This window comes from Acinonyx jubatus, chromosome B1 (genome assembly GCF_027475565.1).
Source record: "Acinonyx jubatus isolate Ajub_Pintada_27869175 chromosome B1, VMU_Ajub_asm_v1.0, whole genome shotgun sequence".
Classification (NCBI taxonomy): Eukaryota; Metazoa; Chordata; class Mammalia; order Carnivora; family Felidae; genus Acinonyx; species Acinonyx jubatus.
The window spans coordinates 82,441,728-82,461,988 of NC_069382.1; the positions used below are offsets into that span (position 1 = coordinate 82,441,728).

The 20,261-nt window shown below is 37.1% G+C and overlaps 1 protein-coding gene across 9 annotated transcripts in view; it reads left to right on the forward strand.

The window, feature by feature from the left end:
• Positions 1–20,261, forward strand: part of INPP4B (inositol polyphosphate-4-phosphatase type II B) — a 761,046-nt gene that overhangs the window by 680,944 nt on the left and 59,841 nt on the right. For all 9 annotated transcript variants that reach the window (XM_027066653.2, XM_027066662.2, XM_053216924.1 and 6 more), the window contains one exon: positions 3,077–3,174. In XM_027066653.2, the coding sequence (XP_026922454.2) occupies positions 3,077–3,174 (98 nt within the window). The remainder of the gene's footprint in view (positions 1–3,076; positions 3,175–20,261) is intronic.

Consider the following 20,261-nt stretch of genomic DNA (forward strand, 5'->3'; position numbering starts at 1 on the left):
AAATATTGATGCCAATACCAAATTATTTACAGGGATTAACTTTCTTCATGTTTCCAAGTACAGTGTGTGTATCCAGTTTTAGAAGTTTTACGTTTGGGGGGTTGGGGGTGCCTGGGTGGCTCAGTCGATTGAGCATCTGACTTCGACTCAGGTCATGATCTCACGGCTCGTGAGTTCGAGCCCCATGTGAGGCTCTGTGCTGACAGCTCAGAGCCTGGAGCCTGCTTCAGATTTTGTGTCTCCCTCTTTCTCTGCCTCTCCCACACTCACTCTTTCTCATTCTCCTTCAAAAATAAACATTTAAAATGATTTTTCCTTCTCTCCCTCTTATCCAAAAGATATTTCCTGAACAGCATAGGTTTTCATAATTCTCACTTGTCAGTTACAAAATTAGGTGGCAGCTTTGTATTTCATGTTTAATTTCAAACTGTACAGAAGCCATTAATCTCTTTTCTTATACTATGCATAAATCAGAATATATTTGTATTCACTGTGTTGTACAAGTTTTCTTTGATAATTGAGCACTTTTGCAAATAAGTACCTGAAGTCAGATTATATTCCAGTCATTGGTATATATGTGCCTCACAGCAAGTTCAGTGGTTGAGATGAATGATATTTATGAACGTAAATTACACAATTTGGGTGGAAAAACAAAACAGCACTCTAAATTAATGATCTCTTCTTTGGTACACGAAACTACAGAGTGTTTGCGGTTTGAATTAGTAAGTTAAGACCTGTGAATGTCATCTTGAGAGATGTGGAAGTCCCATGTACAGACTTTCAAGGAATAGTTAGCATTGTATTTTCAAGCCCTCTACATTCGGTTAATTTGCATCATTTATGTCACTGTGACTATCTCAGTTGTTAGTTACTTTATTTTAAAAAGCCCCTTACCTTCTTTGTGGCGCCCATGTGGCTCAGTTGGTTAAGCATCCAACTTTGGCTCAGGTCATGATTTCACGGTTCATGAGTTCGAGCTCCACATCAGGCTGTGTGCTGACAGCTTATAGCCTGGACCCTGCTTTGGATTCTGTGTTTCCCTCTTTCTCTGTCCCTCCCCCACTTGTGCTCGCTCTAGCTCGCCGTCTCTCTCCCTCTCTCTCAAAAATAAATAAACATCAAAAAATAAAATGTCCCTTCCCTTTCTTCTCTCTTATCGATCTTGCATATTTTATGTGTGTGTGCACACACGTGCACCACGCACACATACACTTTTTTCATATCTGGAAGCTGTAAAAACACATAAGACTTGAAAAGGAGACAAATGACAAAGTATAGAAAAACTTGAAGAGAAGAGGGAAGGCTGACACTTAGACATCAACCAATTACTGATTTAAGTAAATCACTCTGTCTCTGTTCTCTGAGTCTTATTTCTCTGATTCTGAATTTTGAGCTTTACCAGGCAACATCTGCAAGTTAGGTATGCTATGTAATACAGGTTCAATACTTTACGAACTATTTACCCATTGCCAACTTGTATGCTATGTGTATCCATTCTTAATTAAATAAGTACTAATTACTCTGGCCTACACAACAAAATCCTTCAGACTGGGCAGCTTACACAACAGAAATGTATATCTCATTTGTATATCTCATTTGTATATCAAATGTATATCTCAAATGTATAGCCTCATTCCAGAGGCTGAGAATTCCAAGATCAAGGTTCTAGCCAACTTGGCTTCTGGTGAGAAGTCTCTCTAACTTTCTCTCTGTGTGCTCCCTTGATCTCTTTTGTGTGCACAGAGAGAGACGGTGAGCTCACAGGTGTCTCTCTTTGCAAGGACACACCAATCCTATTAGATTAGGGCCCCCACCTCATTTGACTTTAATTACTTCCTTAGAATCTCCATTTCCAAACACAGCTACTGGGGTTTAGGGGCTTCAAAATATGATTTTGTGGGGGAAGACACAAACATTAAGTCCATAACAATAGTATTTCTCCAGCAAGGATGATATTTTTTTAATACCAGTTGATTATAATGTATGAAAAAGTTAGAAGAGTGTATTTCAGTGTTTAAGAGAAGCTCTCCTATAGATTTTCCTTCATCTATATTCTTATTCTCCAACTTTAACTCAGCATAGATATTGAGCATTGACCTTGTACCAGGCACTACTCTGCCAAGCTAAGGGACACAGGGAGCATGCAATGTGACAAGAAAAATGGATATGATCCCTGTCTGAAAAGAACTTACCATCCAGTAAGGAAGCCAGGTCAACAAGTAATACATTACAGTTTGACTCATGCAATAAGCAAAGATGTGGAAGGGGCAGGAATAGTGGAGGAAAGAAAGTGATTCACAGATGGGAGGGGAATACATGAGGAAGGTTTCATGGAATACATGAGCCTAAAGCCTGAAGGATGAATTGATCAAACAGACAAGGAAGACAAAAAAATTCTAGTTAGAGGGAGAATTACATGTGGAGAGTTCCAAAGGTATCAAAATGCTGCCGATGAGGGAGAAGAGTGTAACTACATTTCTATGAGGGTTTTTGGAAGGTTTGGTGGAGAAGTTAGATGCTAAACTAAGGGGGTTGGACTTTGTCCTTATAGGGAGAGAAGAGGCAGTGAAGTTTAGTGAGCTGATATGAAGAACAGGTATTAGACTCACTTCTCCAACGTTGTGTTTATTGCACATGCAGCTCTGGGCATATAGTCAAAGTTAAACAAATATCTGTCGAATGAATGAATGATCTGACCGTGATGTAAAGGAGAGACTGGAAGGGAAGGAGATTGAAGACATAGCATTGGGGTATTTGGGAAGCTGTATACCCAGTCTAGAGTGGATGTAATTAAATGTCTACTATACAATTACGGTGTTAAGGAAAAAGAAGGAAAGACTGCCAGAGATGTGAAAAGATCAATAAATACTGGATGGGGTGGAGAAAAGAGAGGAAATCCAGAAGAGTGCCTAGATTTTAACATGAGTTAATGGCAGAATACTGGGGATATGTTTAATTCTAAACAAAAGGAGGAGGTGGTTTTAGTCTGGCATCTATTTAAAAATAAAAGGTTAAAAAATGTTACTTTCAGGAGCATCTTTATAACCCATAACTGTTTTCTTTGTTCTATTTTTAGGTTTGGAGATGTCTCCTTGCAGGAAAGTATTAATCAGGAAAATTTTGAACTTCTAAAAGAATATTACGCAATTTTTATGGAAAAGATGCCTCCTGATTGTAAGTATACCAGCTTTAGAAAGCAACAATAATAATTTCTTGATTATAAATTTTCAGGACAGGTCAAACAAAGAGGTCAATGGGGGAAAGACACATGGGGTAAGGATGGGAGAGCAACTTTGAGCTTATCTGAATCAAAAAGACTGATTGCCAAGGTGGCATGACCGTCACCTGCCTCACTGCCTTGATTGCACTCTTGATGTCCTGCTGCTCATGCTAGGACATTAATTTTAGTGCCACTGGAAGATACCAAAAATCTAAAATAAGGAACTTATAGTTAAGAATCTCAATTGAGTCTACTAAAAAGTTTGTATAATTCTTAACCATGTAAAAGGGTTTAATGAATAATTAACTTTTTGATTTATAATCTATATCAGATATATCACACATATACAAGGAGAAAATCAGATAGAATACAAGTTATACAAGTAACAAAAAGTGATACGAACTAAGGAACTAATTTATTGAATAGGATCATTGCAATTTTTATGTGAAACTGTTAAGCATCCAAGCCTATAGAAATGTATCTTACACTTCAGCATGTTTTTTTATTATTCAATTCTGCAGTTCTTTTCCCCACAAAAGTAAGCACACAACATTTGAGCAATTCAAAGCCAGAGAATCAAAAATGTAGTTGGAGTTCATCAATAAGTGATATAAATGTGTGGTAATATTGAGATATTTACAATGATAAGAAACTAGGTTTTAATAAAGTAGAAAATATTGTAGTATTTTTAACCAAAAGCTATAATGAAAGTCTATTATCAAATCACTGGCAATTTTTTCACTGCTCTGTATTCTGATACTTTATCTAAAATACCGTTGGTGGCAGAGTGTTTAGGACTTTTCATAACCCAGTGAATCTTGCATCAAAATATTACAATGGCATATGCAAGTTCAAGTGTGGATAGTTAAAAATTTCACCTGCAGTTTTTATATTATTTTATTTCACATAAAATATTATTTTTATACCAAAATGAAATTAAATGCAGGGAAACTTTTTGGCAGCCAGCATTCTTGTGAATTCTAAATTTAACTACTTAAAGTTAATAATATAAACAAAACTATTTTGCATTAGTAATTAATGAAAAATGGCTTATTTTAACTTGGATGTGGGTAGATAATTTTTATACAAGTTATCTAAATTTGGAATTCTCAGAATTCTTTTTTTTAAATGTTTGTTTATTTATTTTGAGAGAGCACAAGAGAGCACAAGTGAGGGACAGGGAGAGAGAAAGAAAGAGAGGGAATCCCAGGCAGGCTCCGCACTGTCAGCATAGAGCCTGACTTGGGATTTGATCCCAGAACCGTGAGATCATGACCTGAGCTGAAATCAAGAGTCAGAAGGTTAACCTACTGAAGTACCCAAGCACCTCTGGAATTCCCAGAATTCTTATAACTTATTTTCTATTTCTATCAGTTCTTTCAAAGTGTGATCACAGGACCAGCAGAATCAACATCACCTAGGAACCTGTTGGCAATGCAAATTCCTAAGTCTCTCTACAGAACTATTGAGTTTTCCCTATAATCTGTGTTTTAATAAACATTTTAGGTTATTTTTAATTGATACTAATATTTGTGAACCAATGATATGTCCTCATTACTTAAAATATATTTAAAAGTAGGTTGTTGGCAAAGTCTATAAGGGGCTTCAATACTATACATAAAATAATTATGTCACCTTAAAAATATGTATAAGTCATTGTTGAAATATGTACAAGTCATGAGTAAATTATTGTCTGAGACACAAAACTCAAAAAAAAATCCCTACATTCAAGTCATTTAAACTCTTCATGGGAACAGAAGTTTAAAAAGTTTGAAAACATAAGACCTCATGTAGTATACTAAATAAATATAACTAAGTATATTTGAAACTTGTAAATATATTTCTTCCTTGAAAACATGGTGGACTTTTGCATCAAACCAATTATATTTCATTAGCTAGGCAGTTGTCTTAACATAGTGAATGTTTCCTGATATTTTGTTTTCTATTATGTCAACATACTTTTGAGACAACCTGTCACAGATTTGGCACAGAATTTTGTGATATGACTTTGGTTGTTTTCCATAACAAAAGTCCAAATCTGATCTATGCACTATACTGACATATGTAGGGTTGTTCCTTATGCAGAAAAGTTGTAACTCAAAGCATCATTTGAGTTATACTCCATTCAAGAAAGAAACTATAAAGCTTTATTAACCGTGTAAATAGAGGTTAGGGTGTTTGTAAAGGAGGAAAAGAATTACCATGCTGAATCGTACCCATAATCCATATAATCTATTATTTTTCTTTCACAGTAAAATTAAGGATAATTTCCGTCAGTGTTAAAAGGATGAGTTAATCCTGTAAACCATTACTTTCACTTACTAATCCATTTTGGATGTGCTATCCATTCATTAACCCCGTTTATTTTATGATTTATGAATTAAATGGTTGAATTTTACATTATTCTACATGTTTTAAAAAAAATTCCCTGTCTTCCAAAGGAATTTTTTTTTTTACCTTAAGGGATGTCTTTTGTGATATTGGGATTGAATGAATAATCTATTTCAACCGATGTGAGAAATACACATATATGATAGGAGACTATCCATTAAGTACAAGAAAAGAAGGATTAAAGAACCCACAAAATATGGAGAAATTGTTCAAGATTGAGGGGCTTCAAGCATCACTGTAGTTAAATGAGAAGGATTTTAGACAGGATAAGGTAAACAAGAATAACAAATGTGTTGATGAAGAAAAAAGAGGGATTAAAGAGAAGCTGTTGGATTTGGTGGTTATGAGCATTGATAACATTGCATGGAACCATTTACATAAAAACATGGAGTGGAACCACATCTAAGGCATTTAAGAAGAGAACTCGTATTGTACAAGTGGACAACCAGAGCAAAAGCTACCCTCCTAGGAAGGTCGGTAGTGACTACAAAGAATGAAAAAATAAGCTGAAAGCAACAGAATCAAGGAAGAGGGGTTTTCTCCTTTATTTCTCTTTAGTTTCATTTTCCAAGAGACATGAAGATTGTAAAGACATGTGGAAAGTATAGGACAGTTGCAAGGGGCTAAGGATCGGCTCTGGACACTGCATAGAGGCTCTACAAAAGGTTGCAACGGTCAAACCCCTAGAACTAGCCAGAAAGCCCTTGAGGGACCCAGAGAGAGCAGAAGATTATGCCTCCCATACGATACAGAGATAGAACATTACTCAGGAGGAAAAAAGTAGTATTCTGGGTTTTAGAAAAAGAAATCTGCCATGCCTGGCTACAGCCCATATAACACCTGAAGAAATTCAATAAAAGGTCACCCATGACTGTTTAAGATTGGTGCCCTGAGTATCGAAGGTTTGGAAGGAGGCCAAAGTGTAGTTTAGGTCTGCTGGTCCACCACTGTCTGTTAGGTCTCCAGGCTCCTTTGGTAGTTTCAGAGGGAAAAGGCTTGAAAAGAGATTTTGTTCACAAGCACTTTACTAACTGTAAAAATCAGATCAGTCATGGTTTTCCCTGATATGCTGTCAAATTCTTTTAACATAATTATGAAAATGTAATTCTTTAACTATAACGTTTAAAATCTGTGCATGAGTGTCAAGCACTCTGAGGTTTACTTTTGCTGAGCTAAGATTTAGTTAACAGGCTGCAATTTATTTAGACCAAAATATTTTCGTGTGCTTTGAACTTACATTTTCAGTTAACATTTTACATTTTTTAGTATTTTGATTTATCTTATCTCTCCTTTAAAAAATAAATCAGTGGGTGGGGTGCCTGGGTGGCTCCGTGGGTTAAGCCTCCAACTCTTGATTTCAGCTCAGGTCTCATGGTTCATGAGTTTGAGACCTACATCAGGCTCTGTGCGCCGAAGCTTGTTTGGGATTCTCTCTCTCTGCTCCTCCCACACTTTCTCTCTCTCCCTCACTCTCTCAAAAATAAATAAATAAACTTTAAAAAGTGGGGGGCACCTGGGTGGCTTAGTCAGATAAGCATCTAGCTTCTGCTCAGGTCATGATCTCACGGTTCATGAGTTCAAGACCCACATAGGTTTTGCTGCTGTCAGCACAGAGCCTGCTTCAGATCCTCTGTCTCCCTCTCTCTCTCTCTCTGCCCCTCTCCCATTCTCTCTCTCTCTCTTAAAAATAAATAAATATCAAAAAAATAAAATAAAAAATAGATCAATGGAGCAAAACTGGGTCAGTTAAGAATAAAATCAGAAAGAAAATTATAATGTTAAAACTCAAAATAATGTGAAATATATAAAAAGTAACAGGACTCCATTAGGATAAGAAAACCTACACATGAAAGGATTTCCCAGAAGCAGATGAAAAAGAAAGCTTAACTGTGAATAAAATGTTGAGTATCTAAAATCTACTTTTGTTAGGCCAGAAAATGGATCACGTGACTCTTCATATCTAATAACTTGTCTTTTGAAAACATGAAAGTTCAGCAAGGTTTTTCAAAGATAAGATAGAACTCTCTAGTAAATCAAGATACTTTTTCTAGAACAAATATATGGTAATAGTTCCCTTAGTAAAATTATTGGATTCTGTTTCTCTAAGAAATGGAAAACAAACAAAACAAAACAGAGCTACCAAGGTATCGTTCATAATTGTACTTTATGTAATATAAACTTACAAATGGATATATCAGACTATTGCTAAGAAACAGACAACTAGTTACAGCATTTATAACACATACTATGCTCTGGAAGAAATCAGTCCTAGGTCTTGCCAAGATTTTGTAGCTGATCACACTGTTGGACTTTCCACATGGTTCAATGCCATAGAATGTGGGAGAACAGTGGCTGGCACACATACTAACACATACCTTGTGTTACAAATGGATAAAATCACTGAGGAGCAGCAGATACATCAGTTCTTGGAATATCGTGCATATATCAGAGAGAAAAATTGCACCGCATTTGCTCTGTGTATTAATGAAAATTAAGGCTACTTAAATCACTATTTCCTTCAGTCAGTAATTCTAGTATGAGCTGTGGTCGCAGTCCAGAAAGTGTGTGATAGAATCAATAGTGACAGCATCAACTATGTGTGCCTCAGAGATGGGCAATGCTCCATCAACAAAATAAGGTGCATTTAAATATCACCTTTATCTAAGTAAATATCTACTTACTGTTTGTATACTTAAAATTGGAGCCCACGTGCGTTGACACTTGTAACATGGCTCACCGCTTTCACAAGTCTAAACGTGCTGCCTTTACTCTCTCAGAACAAGCTATGGTGGGGTTTCTGTCCCCTGCTTTTCAGAGCCCTCTACCCTCGGACTAGCACCCATGCTGATCCTGACTAACCAGACCTCAGCAGGCTCTGGAAATAATCTGAACTTATAAAATAAGAAATGAAATCAGGCAGATATCTTAAAAGACATTAACAAACACACACAGACATGCAGTTGCACACACACACAAATACACACACTCACACTCATGTACACACCCCATTAAATGTCTTCCGACAATCTGAGTTTTTCCCTTTAGCAAAGGGACTTTCTGATACAGGTTAAATATTTCCCAAGTTTTAAAGTAAATTTCTAAATGATTAACTTTTTCTCCACATATAATAATTCTAGATCTCCTCTGAATGATTTACATTAATATATATATTATATTTATATATATGATATGATTATATATATTGTATGTGTATGATATATACTTGTTCTGAACATTAGGATGGCCCTTCAACGTTACAAAACAGTGACATCAAAGGCTAGTGTTTTATTCTGTCAACTAAGGTTCAGCCATGGGTGACAAAAAATACCATAAGACCCTTCCCCCAGTACTTTTCTCCCTCCTCCCAATATATCTTTTATATTTTTACTGTCTATAAACTTTAAGTATGAGGTCAGGAAATGCAAGAAAGGATTGGCCTGCACACAGGGTCAGATAGACACAGGGTCATGTCTGAATTTGACATGTTATGCTAGCCTAGGCTGTGGTTTGCTAAAATAAAAACTATACATATATTACTAAATCCTTAGTAACCATATCAGTCCAAGCGCAGTCAGGAAAACACATTTGAGGAATTTGCTGTGGAGCATTGGTGATAGACATGAAAGAAATGGGAGAAATTAAGCAGGGATCGACTTAGCCACACTGAGTTTAGCAATATCAAGAAGCTGATGCTAGGCCAGGTGCTGAAAGGACCTAGGTCAGGTGTAGTGTCACCAGAGCACAAAATCTAGGGCCATGCTGCTGAATCTTGGTTCTTGATGGGGACTGTCCAGAAGAAGCTGGGACCACAGACAGAAGAGTTGCCCCCTGGGAACTGGAGCCATGCAGAAGCCACGGTCATATCCACAAGCAGAGAGATCAGAAAACAAATACACTGGTTTCTGTCTCCCTGGTTCCTTTAACCTTGCTCTTAATCCTCATTGTCCAAATTTAACTGTGAGTCAGCAGGCAGCAAGCAGTCTGGGGAACAAGGATTCCTGTGATATAGAGCAGAAGGGAAAAAAGTAGAGATAGATATGAGAGCAAATCAGCAATTGACCAGCCCAGTCTATCCCTCAGTCATTCGGCATCTCTTCTTACCTTTTACCCATGCAAGAATAATTTCAAACGATCCATATCTGGATGTGGGGTCAGCAGTTTGTGTTTTACCAAGCTCTCTAGGTAACTCTGCTGTACAATATGATTTGAAAACCACTAGGTTAGACTTGTAAAATGTTATAGATTAGTTATCAAACTGTGAATTTATGTTTTGTGTTTCATTTATACTCTAGACCTGAGGATAAAAGAAAGTGAAATTCCCAGAATATTGAAATGTTGTATCTTTTATTTAGTTTTTGCTTAACTAACATTTATTGACCTAAGTGAAGTGTATATAATGTGTACACTTCAGCTGTAATCATGATTCTGGTCAATGTGAGGTTACCTGGATTGATTATGCCAAAGTAAATTAATGTGTCTAAGTTTACCAAGCACAAAGAAAGATCTGAATATTATGGATTTTTGGCATTTTTAACAAACATGAAGATATAAGATATAAGAAGATATAAGGTTCTTGAATTAACACACGAATATCCTTCCAACAGGAACTATAAATCACTGCATAGTTAATTACTACGAATAATTTCTGTCTTGCAGACAGCCAACTCTGATACCATGTACACATACAGATATACCCATGAAATATCCAGTTACTCATTCAGATATTTTACTTGTTTTATTTCAAACGCATGTGTATTTGGAAACATTCAGATAGCTGAGGAATTTTTCACATATCGTCCATATGCTTGGCATTACACAGACATTAAAGACGAGTACAAGGTGTTGGTGGTATAGGAGAAATTATTTTATAATTCAAGACTACCTTAAGGTTGGAAATGTTTCAGAAAGAACAGATAAAAGAGGAATTTATTTTATTTTTGTTTTTGTTTTTCAAAGTACTTTTATTTATTTTTTAAATATATGAAATTTATTGTCAAATTGGTTTCCATACAACACCCAGTGCTCACCCCAAAAGATGCCCTCTTCAATACCCATCATCCACCTTCCCTGCCCTCCCACCCCCCATCAGCTCTCAGTTCTTTCTCATTTAAAAGAGGAATTTAAAGATTACCAGCCGTCTCCAATTTTTCTCTACCCATTTTTTTTTTTTTTTCACTGAATCCACTCCAGTCAGCCTTTGGTCTAAATAACTTTACTGAAACTGGTTTTTTCATAGGGTTTAGAGCCAGTGCTCAGTGCTCAGTTCTCTGTTCTCATCCTACCTGATCTAGTAATAGATTTGACATGGTCATTTTTTTCCATCTTTAATCATTTGCTTCCAGGCCACCACACTTTTCTGTGATTGCCTCTACTCTCTGGCTACTTTTCCACTGCCATTACTGATTCCTCATTAACTTTCTGACCTCCAAATGTCGGAGGGTCCCAGGATTTAGTCTACAGATGTCTTTGCTCTTGTTGAACACAGTCTCATTGCTTTAAATACCATCTATTAATTATCAACCTCTGTTCCTACATCACCAGCCCATCTCTCTTCCTGGAACTCATATGTCCTGCTCATCACCTCAAACTTTGTTCCTGATATGCCCTTAAAAACTTACTTTTCCGGGGCACCTGGTGACTCGGTTAAGTGTCCGACTTCAGCTCAGGTCATGATCTCGTGGTTCACAAGTTCAAACCCCGTGTTGGGCTCTGTGCTGACAGCTCAGAGCCTGGAGCCTGCTTCGGATTCTGTATCTCCCTCTCTCTCTGCCCCTCCTCCACTCATTCTCTGTCTCTCTCTTTCTCAAAAATAAATTTAAAGAAAAACATTAAAAATAATTTAAAAATTTTTAAAAATACTTACTTTTCTTACTCTCTCTCTCCCTCTCTCTACCCCTTCCCTGCTCATGCTGTCTCTGTCTCTCTCAAAATAAATAAACTTAAAAAAAACAAAACTTACTTTTCCTACAATCATCTCCATCTTAGTTTTTAATGAATTCTAGCTTATTTGTTGCTTTGGGAAAAAAAACATTGAAGTCACATTTGACTCTTCTCTTTTTCTCACACCCCACTTTCAGTCCATCAGAAAATTTCACTGGCTCTATTTCCCAAGTATGTGCCACCAGCTCCCTCCACCTATATTGTTACCATTCTGTGCAAGTCCTTATTATTCTCACTCTCATATTATGGCAATAAGGTCCGTCTGGTCTTTTGTTTCCTCTCTCAGCCTCACTCAGTTTCTATCACTGCAGCCAAAGTGATCTTTTAAACATGAAAATGAAATCACGTCTCTTCTCCAACTCTTCTGATAGCCCCTACTTTTTCAGCCGACTAAAAACCTAAATTTTTACGGTGGTCTCCAAGGTTCCTTGTTATCTGGCAGCAAATCTGCTGACTCTCCTTTCCTACCTCTCTCCCTCCCTTGCTCTACTCTGCCCCACACTGACTTCTTGCTGTTTCTTGGGACTTTTTCTTGCCTTAAATTCTCTGCCTTAAATTCTCTCCCTTTATATGGATCCTTCACTCGTCCCATTAAGTCTTTCCCCAAATGTCACTTTCTTAGTGAGGCCTTTGTTAACTACCGTCTTTATTTATTTCCTTTTAAATTTTAATTAGTTAACATACAGCGCAATATTGGTTTCAGAAGTAAGACTTCAGTAATTCATCACTTACATACAACACCCTTGACTGCCCTCTTTATTTTTTAAAAAATTTCTTATTTACATTTCCTTATTTTTTAAGAGACAGAGACAGAGCACAACTGGGGGAGGAGCAGAGAGAGAAGGAGACACAGAATCCAAAGCAGGCTCCAGGCTCTGTGCTGGAGCCCCACATGGGGCTCGAACTCACAAACTGTGAGATCATGACCTGAGCTGAAGTCAGACACTTAACCTACTGAGCCACCCACGTGCCCCATTGACTGCCCTGTTTAAAATTGCAATCTCCCGGGGCACCTGGGTGGCTCAGTAGGTTAAGAGGCCAAGTTCGAGCCCCATGATGGGCTCTGCACTGACAGCTCAGAGCCTGGAGCCTACTTTGGATTCTGTGTCACATTCTCTCTCTCTGCCCCTCGCACACTCCCACTCTGTCTCTCAAAAATAAATTAAAAATATATATATATTAAAAAAATGTTTTGAATTGCAATCTCCCATGCCCTAGTCCCCTTCTCCATAACACCTACCATCATCTAGTATACAATACATCATTTACTTTGTTTGGCTGTATCTCCTCAGAATGTAAGCTCCTTGGGGACAAGTATCCTTGTCTATATTTTGACTTTATATCCTAACTACCAAAAACATTATCTGGCCTATAGCTCATACTCCATAACTATTTGTTGAATGAATGAATTAATGAGATAGATGAGGTCATTTATGAATGTTTTAAAGAATCTGATATATAGCAGATATATATATAATACTCACAAGCATCTTGCCAAATGTGTGCCCCTCAGGACATATTTTAAGAAATGCTATAAGGGGCTTGGGATCCAAGATGATTTTGTTAAGTTCACACACCTAGCTAGTGGGTGAACAGGGACTAAGTTCCATATTTCCTGATTCCCAGTTAAGTGTTCTTTTCACTTTTGTACTGCTGCTCTCCCATTGCTGTAGTTCTTCTGATCATTTCAATTTAAAACTGCAGATTTAAAAAACATTTGCATATTTCCAGCAGCACCTTTATTTTCAGCTCATTGAAGAAGAAACTCTCATGTACTTACCTCTTCAGGCTTTTAATTTTCTCTGATATTAATAAAGATTAAGGGATTTTTTTTACCTGATATGTCTCTAGAAGCACTTTTGTGGCTTTTTGAAAGGAAAAGTGATACAAAACAGTATTCAGTTTTAATTTTCTATGTGCAGGTAAAACCACAGACATAGACTTCTGGTGTCCAATAACTTGTGCACTAGACTGAAGCAACAAATGTAAACAGTACTGCAAATAACAGAGGTAGACATGCACACTCACAGATGCCCATACAGATGGCCGCCCCCCTGTTTATCTCAGCATTGATCTCTGCATCTTCTACGTTACTTCAGGCTCCTCGCAATTTAGACGCATCAGTTTTTTGGTTAGCCCTCTTCTGCTCTAATTTGTATAGGAAAAGTCTAAGATTAGTATATCAGTCAACTTTACATCTTTCTACATTCTTTCCCTCTCACAGGGGCTTCCTTGTCGGTAGAGTAAGTAGACTGAGTCTTGCACTCCAAATTTTACCACTCATCGAAGATTGGCTAGACTCCCAGTAAACCAGCCTACTAAGTCTACATAAAATGGCATGAAGTCAAAAGATATGAATTCAATTGAAAGCTCACTTAGGTGAATCACTTGATGTTTTGAATGCCTCCATTTCGTTATCGATTAAATGAGAATAATCAATATGTATATGCCAATACTTCAAAGTACATCCTACCATTATCTCACCAGAGAAAGGGAGTTAATATTTCCAGTGTCAGTGTCTGTGCTAAGAAGATGTCACACTGCACTTATGAATGTTACAGTGACGGATAAGATCATGACTGTATGCACTTTGAGTTTCTCACGAGAGTTATATGTCTCCTTTGTACTAACAAGTCAACTTACTGATCCAGTTAAAATTGATTATAAAGCTCTTCCTATTGTTTGAAGCAACCTGCCTCTTTTCCCCATTCGGTAGTCTCTTTTCCTCTGTCTTGTGTATATTTATTCAAATATAAATACCTATCTATATTAACCTTAACGAATTGTTTTCTTATAATCACTGCTTGTCTGATAATCTTTTTAAAAAAGCATGTATCTCTTTGTGAAATACTGTGATAGGGATGAGATCCTGAAATCATCACCATTAGGATAAGTTTATTGGCCCCACAGTGAGGAGTAAGGTGGATATTAAAAATCTTAGGATTCACTTTCCCCTTTGGAAATAAATATCACTTAATTTAACATGAATCTCCTAGGACTCCAGTTTCAGCATAGTATGACATCTAATAAAGAGCCCAATAATTAAAGGTAAATAAAATTTAGTCCGAACTTTTAATTAAACATCAAAGAGCAGACAACTAGCAACTTTATGATGATTCTTTTGAAGTCCTTTTGTCCAAGTTTCTAATTCACTCTATTGAGCATGTCACTCTCTCAAACATTCACTGCTTACTGTGTTGTTTTTCTCAGCCACAAGTGCGAAGTCTTTTGTTTCCTTCTGGTCTACCTTTTCTTGCATCCTAAATTCCTCATGCTTCCAGTTCTGCAAAACAAAACTCAGACTCATCTTTGAAGTCAGAGAAGGAGGAGAAACTCAACACTCAAAGATAAAATTATCTTTATCAAGGGATCAGAAAAGATAAGTCTGGTGACATGGATAGTTTAATATATTTTGTTGCTATCAATAAACTATAAATATATGAGAAGCCTAGGTTATAAAACTATAGCTCACTTCAAGCCAAAAAAGGAGCTGTAGGAATGGAATGAAATGTCTACCTTGTGTTTTTATTACCTCTTTCCTTTTCATGTTGGAGCCGCCCAAGGCAGCTTTGTTTCTGTAATCTTCTTCCTCTATTTTACCTCATCTGTACCTTTTTTAATACCTCAGGAGTTCTTTATTTTATTCCATATAGTATGAAATATTAAAGATCTCATTCTTACTTGCCTCCAGGAGCCTAAAGAAGTAACGCAGAGACCTTGGCTATTGGGAAAAAGCCCTGTCTTCTCAACTGTCTTCTCCTGCTTTGTTTTGGCTATCATTCTAGCAATTTGGGAGTCATTTCCTTCCATGTTATCAGAAAGTGGAGCATGGAAGTGCTGAACTGTTCTTTTTTTGGAGATGGCCTCATTATGCATCTGCCCCTCTATGCTGCCATGTGGCCTTGACATATTTCACTGGCAGCCTGGCTCTTACATGGTAGGGAGGTGGGGTACTGGAAATATCTCAGAAGCTGCTTTCCTTTCTGTCCTAAGCTTTAAGAAGTCTATACTTGCTTTGGTTTTCAGACATTTTGTGTGTAATGTATGCTCTCAACAGGACCTTTCTTGCTATTCTTGTCAAAGTAAAATGCAGGGACTTGGGAGTTGCCTTGGGAAAAAGGAAAGGCAGCTATCAACTGCCTTCACTGCTAAGGCAGTGAACACTCACTAGAATGCAGGCAGTGCAACTGGGCTCACAAGAAGACTCAGCTGGGGAATCTGTGTCAACCTCCTTTCCATACTCAAATTTTCTTCTGTCTGTGCATAAAACTATCTCAAGTATCTGAGGCATTTAGGCTTTTGAGAGTCATCTACCTGCAAACCATCTCCCCCCAACCCTTTGTAATGACTTGAAACTATTTGGAGATTCAGAAATCAAATCATGAGTGTTTTCTTAACAAAAACAAAAATAGGAAAAAAAATTAATATGTTATAATTCTCTCCTCCCTGCACACCAAGTCCCATGGCCTTCAATGTATGACAGTGAGCAAGGAAAATCCTGAAGAATTTTTAACACAGTTACTTGTAAAGTTGTCTTTTCATTTACTATGGGTGATGCAACCTTGAAATTCATTTAAAAGGAAACAATGAAGGTGTATAGGTCAAAAATATTATTCAGCTCTGTTCAGGTGGGGAGTTTGATATTTGATTTCTTATATTGCCTTTTTCATAAATTGTTAAGTTGGAAATACAATTTAAATAGAGCCAGTTTCACTGGGGCTTTTTTTTTTAAATATTTTCAAGATTTTACAGCATCCAAAAGAACGTAATTTCCAATTTTAAGACATCTCAATGGCTTTCACCTAATTGCATTTGTTCGCTTGCTAGTTTAACTATAGTTAACTATTAACTGTAGTTAATTTAACTATAATTATTTCAGAATTAATTGTAGAGAAGATTTGATATCACAGGATATAGTACTAACCAGGGTAGACTATGAAAGTATTGTTCTTTATATGTTCATTTTTTTCAGTTTATTTATTTTTAAGAGACAGAGAGAGAGTGTGCAGGGGAGGGACAAAGAGAGAAAGGGAGAGTGAGAATCCCAAGCAGGCTACATGTTATCAGTGCAGAGCCCAACATGGGCTCTATCTCATGAACCATGATATCATGACCTGAGCAGAAGTCAAGAGTCAGAAGCTTAACAGACTGAGCCACCCAAGTGTCCCTATATGTTTATTTTCAATACTTAAAGATACAGACTCTTACAATTTTTTTCCCTTTGTAGATGTTCTGGTTATTTATTACCAGGTGACAAATTATTTCAAGTTTACTGATATAAAATCAGAAGCATTTTATTTATGCTCACAGATTCTGTAAGCATCAGACAGAGGAAGGTACTCAGACAGAGGAAGTAAAGATGGTTTTTCTGCACTCCATGATATCTGGGACCTCAGCTGGAAAGATTGGTGGGGGGGGGCGGTGTCAGGGTGTCACTTAACTGATTGGGGACTGGAGTGTTCTGCAAGCTTCTGCACTTGCAAGCTTCTGCACTTGCATTCTGACACCTGGGCCACGATGACCTAAGGGCTGGATTTGGGTGAAACTGTTGACTGGAGAACCTAAATAGGAGCCTCCATGTGATTGGGCTTCTCCCAGCATAGTGCCTGGGCTCTTATAGGGAGCACCTCAAGATAGGGAACACAGACAGCAAAGTTCCAAGAGAATCAGACAAGAGCTGCATTGGCATTTATGGCCTAACTCCAAAGTGACATAGCGTCACTTGTGCCATACTCTGTTAGTAAAGACAGTGACAAGCCCACCAGCATTCCAAGGGAAAGTACATAAACTCCATCTCTCAATAGAAGGAGTGTCAAAGAATGTAGAGCCTTGTCTTAAAACCATCACTGTAGAGGTGATTGATGTGCTGCTTTTGAGAGACATTCTAATTTACTTGTCATTTTCTCATCTCTAAAGTAACAATACACGTTTGCAATATGGGTGGTCAATGTTAAAAATGCCTATATTATATAGCCACGTATTTTACCTTAGAATGTTTTTGATTGCAAGTGACAGAAACCCTGACTCAAACTGGCTTGAACAATAAAGAAAATTTATGAACAAAACTGAAAATTCCAAAGGTCAAGCACGCAACCCTTCAAGGGAAGGTTGCTTCAATGGCTTAGCAGTATTGAAAAGACACTTTCCATGCTAATTCATCACTTAACCACTGTTAGTGTAGACTTTATCCTACATCTGGTCCATCTTAAATGATGGCTGGCATGACCAATTATCCCCATGCTCAACTCATACTCAACCAAACAGATAAAGAGGACTTTTCCTCCTCATTTCACATTTGAGTCCTCAGCTTCACTCAGCTGGGGCAGGAGAGGTCACCCACATACCCATGAAATGATTGCTGAGGTCACAGTCAAGTTCTTGTTGGCTTAGTTTCAAATGCCCATCTCTGAACTGATCCTGATTTCAAGGTGGATGGGATTATATAAATTGACATCAGAGTGGAAGTATGATTGATCCCATTTAAATTTTGTGCCACCTATGAAGTGGGAAGTAGGTGTGGTGCTGGGAATTGAGCTTTAATTTCCATTTCATCTTGGAACACTCTGGCAACATAAAGTCATTTGACTGTGAGGTGATGAAGCTATTGCCTTGGCCTCATTAACATCACAGCTCAATCAGGTGAAAGTTTACAGTCCCATTCCTGCTTGCTTGTCAGCACCCCATCTTTGATTCAGGTCAATGTCATAAGGAAGATATTGGTATAAAAAGTGACTCTGTTTTTGGCTCTTATGTTCCATGAGAGAGTGGTAAGAGAACAGTCACGGGGGTTGTGAGTGTTTCTGATTCTGATCTTTGTGTGCACCTCTATGTGTTGAAAGAGTATTTCCTACTTTGGATAAATTCTGACTTTTGCTGAGAAAGTAGGCTTCCTGAGACTGCGGATGCTTTCCTAAGAGCTACTAATGTCTTTCTCTGTTTTTCAGGGTTGACACAGAATCTAACAATATAGCCGCTTCTGCCCAGACTTTTATTAATTGTTTTCCACTTCAAGTCGATGAAGCATGACAGGGTTATTGTCCTCATTTTGCAGTAGAGAAAATAAGGACAGAGGGTTAAGCAACTCACCTAAGACCACATGTCAGATCAGGGATGGAGTTGGCATCACTTTCTGGGAAGCTTGGTTCCATGCTTTCTTTAAAAAAAAATTATGAAAGTTTCAAACAAACAAAAAAAGAATACATCATAAGATAACAAACACTAGGGAACCCATCACTCAGCCTCAGAATTTTCTTTTTTTTTTTTTTTTTTTTTTTAAGAAACAACTTACAGATAGAATGAAAGCTCCCTTTCCACACCTTCCAGTTTTAATTCCTCACCTTCCCTTCTCTGAGAAAAGAAGTACCCTGAATTTGGCGTTTTACATTCTCATACACACTTTTACTGCATATATATTATCCATAAAAAATCTGGTAGTTTTACATATTTAACTTTATATTATTGCTACTATTTTGGATGCGTCCCATAATTTTTATTGTTTTGCTCAACATAGTTTTTACTCTATATTCATGCTGATATGTACATATATAATATAGCATGTTTATTGATTTTACCCATTGTATAATGTTACATTTCATGAATATATAACAATTTATCCATTCTCTTTATAAATACTTAGGTGTTTTTTTTTTCTGTTGTTGAATATTATAAACAATAATGCAGTGAACGTTCTTGTACCTTTCACCTGATTTTTTTCTTGAACCCTATTTGAAAAAAGAATACTCTTACGGAGATAAGTATGGAGATTTAATTATCCTGTTTAAATTATGTGCTAGAGTAATGCAGGAGTGAGTAGCAAAAAGCAAGACTTGCGATATTTACATTTGAAGAGATTTATTCTAAGTTTAAACTAATCCACATTCCATGTATACCAGGATTTTAAGTTGATTTATCAAGATTTCTCATTTTATCTTAAAATCTCACTTATTAATCCACAATCTAGTCATTACTAATGATACTTCTTTCCAGAACCAGACCTGAATTTCTGTGACCTGCAGGATTTTGGTCAGGTTGAGAAAAAACTGGCAGCAAACAAAGTATTGAATTGGTAGAGATGTGCTCTGAATAAAGCCAGCTTTATCATTATAGAAATAGAAAGAGTGGCCTGAAAATTTTAAGAACATCAGAATGATTTCCTTCTGAAAAGCATGCCCTGGGGAGAAGGGTTGAGATTTCCATGGGACATCATGTCTGTCTTAAAGTGCTCTCTTTATGGGGTAGAAATAGGCTAAGGATGGCCATTTATTTGACTTATATTTAGGATCCTTATAGTCTATTTTATATAACTGATTAAAAAATCTTCATGTCAACAGTGAAACGGAATTATTTTGAAAAATCACTATATTTACTCTGGATTCTCAGAATTCTGAAGAAGCTGGTTCATTGTGTTGATACTGGAACTGACTTTTAGGACCACCAGCTAATTGTGAAGACATTAGCACAGATATGGGGGAAATTGTCGGCGTTGGAATTTGGAGACTAGGATTTTTTTACTTCCTCTGACGAGGAACCTTGTGAAAGTCACTTACCATCTTGGATATGGGGTTGCCCTAAGTCAGTAATTTGCAATTTGTTTATGTTGACTCCAGGTTGTTTTATCAGTTTCAAGGGTTGGGACAATAAGAGTAATAATAATAATCACATGGAATAGAAGAGAACATATTCAGGGAACAATGTTTCCACTAAGGGTAAA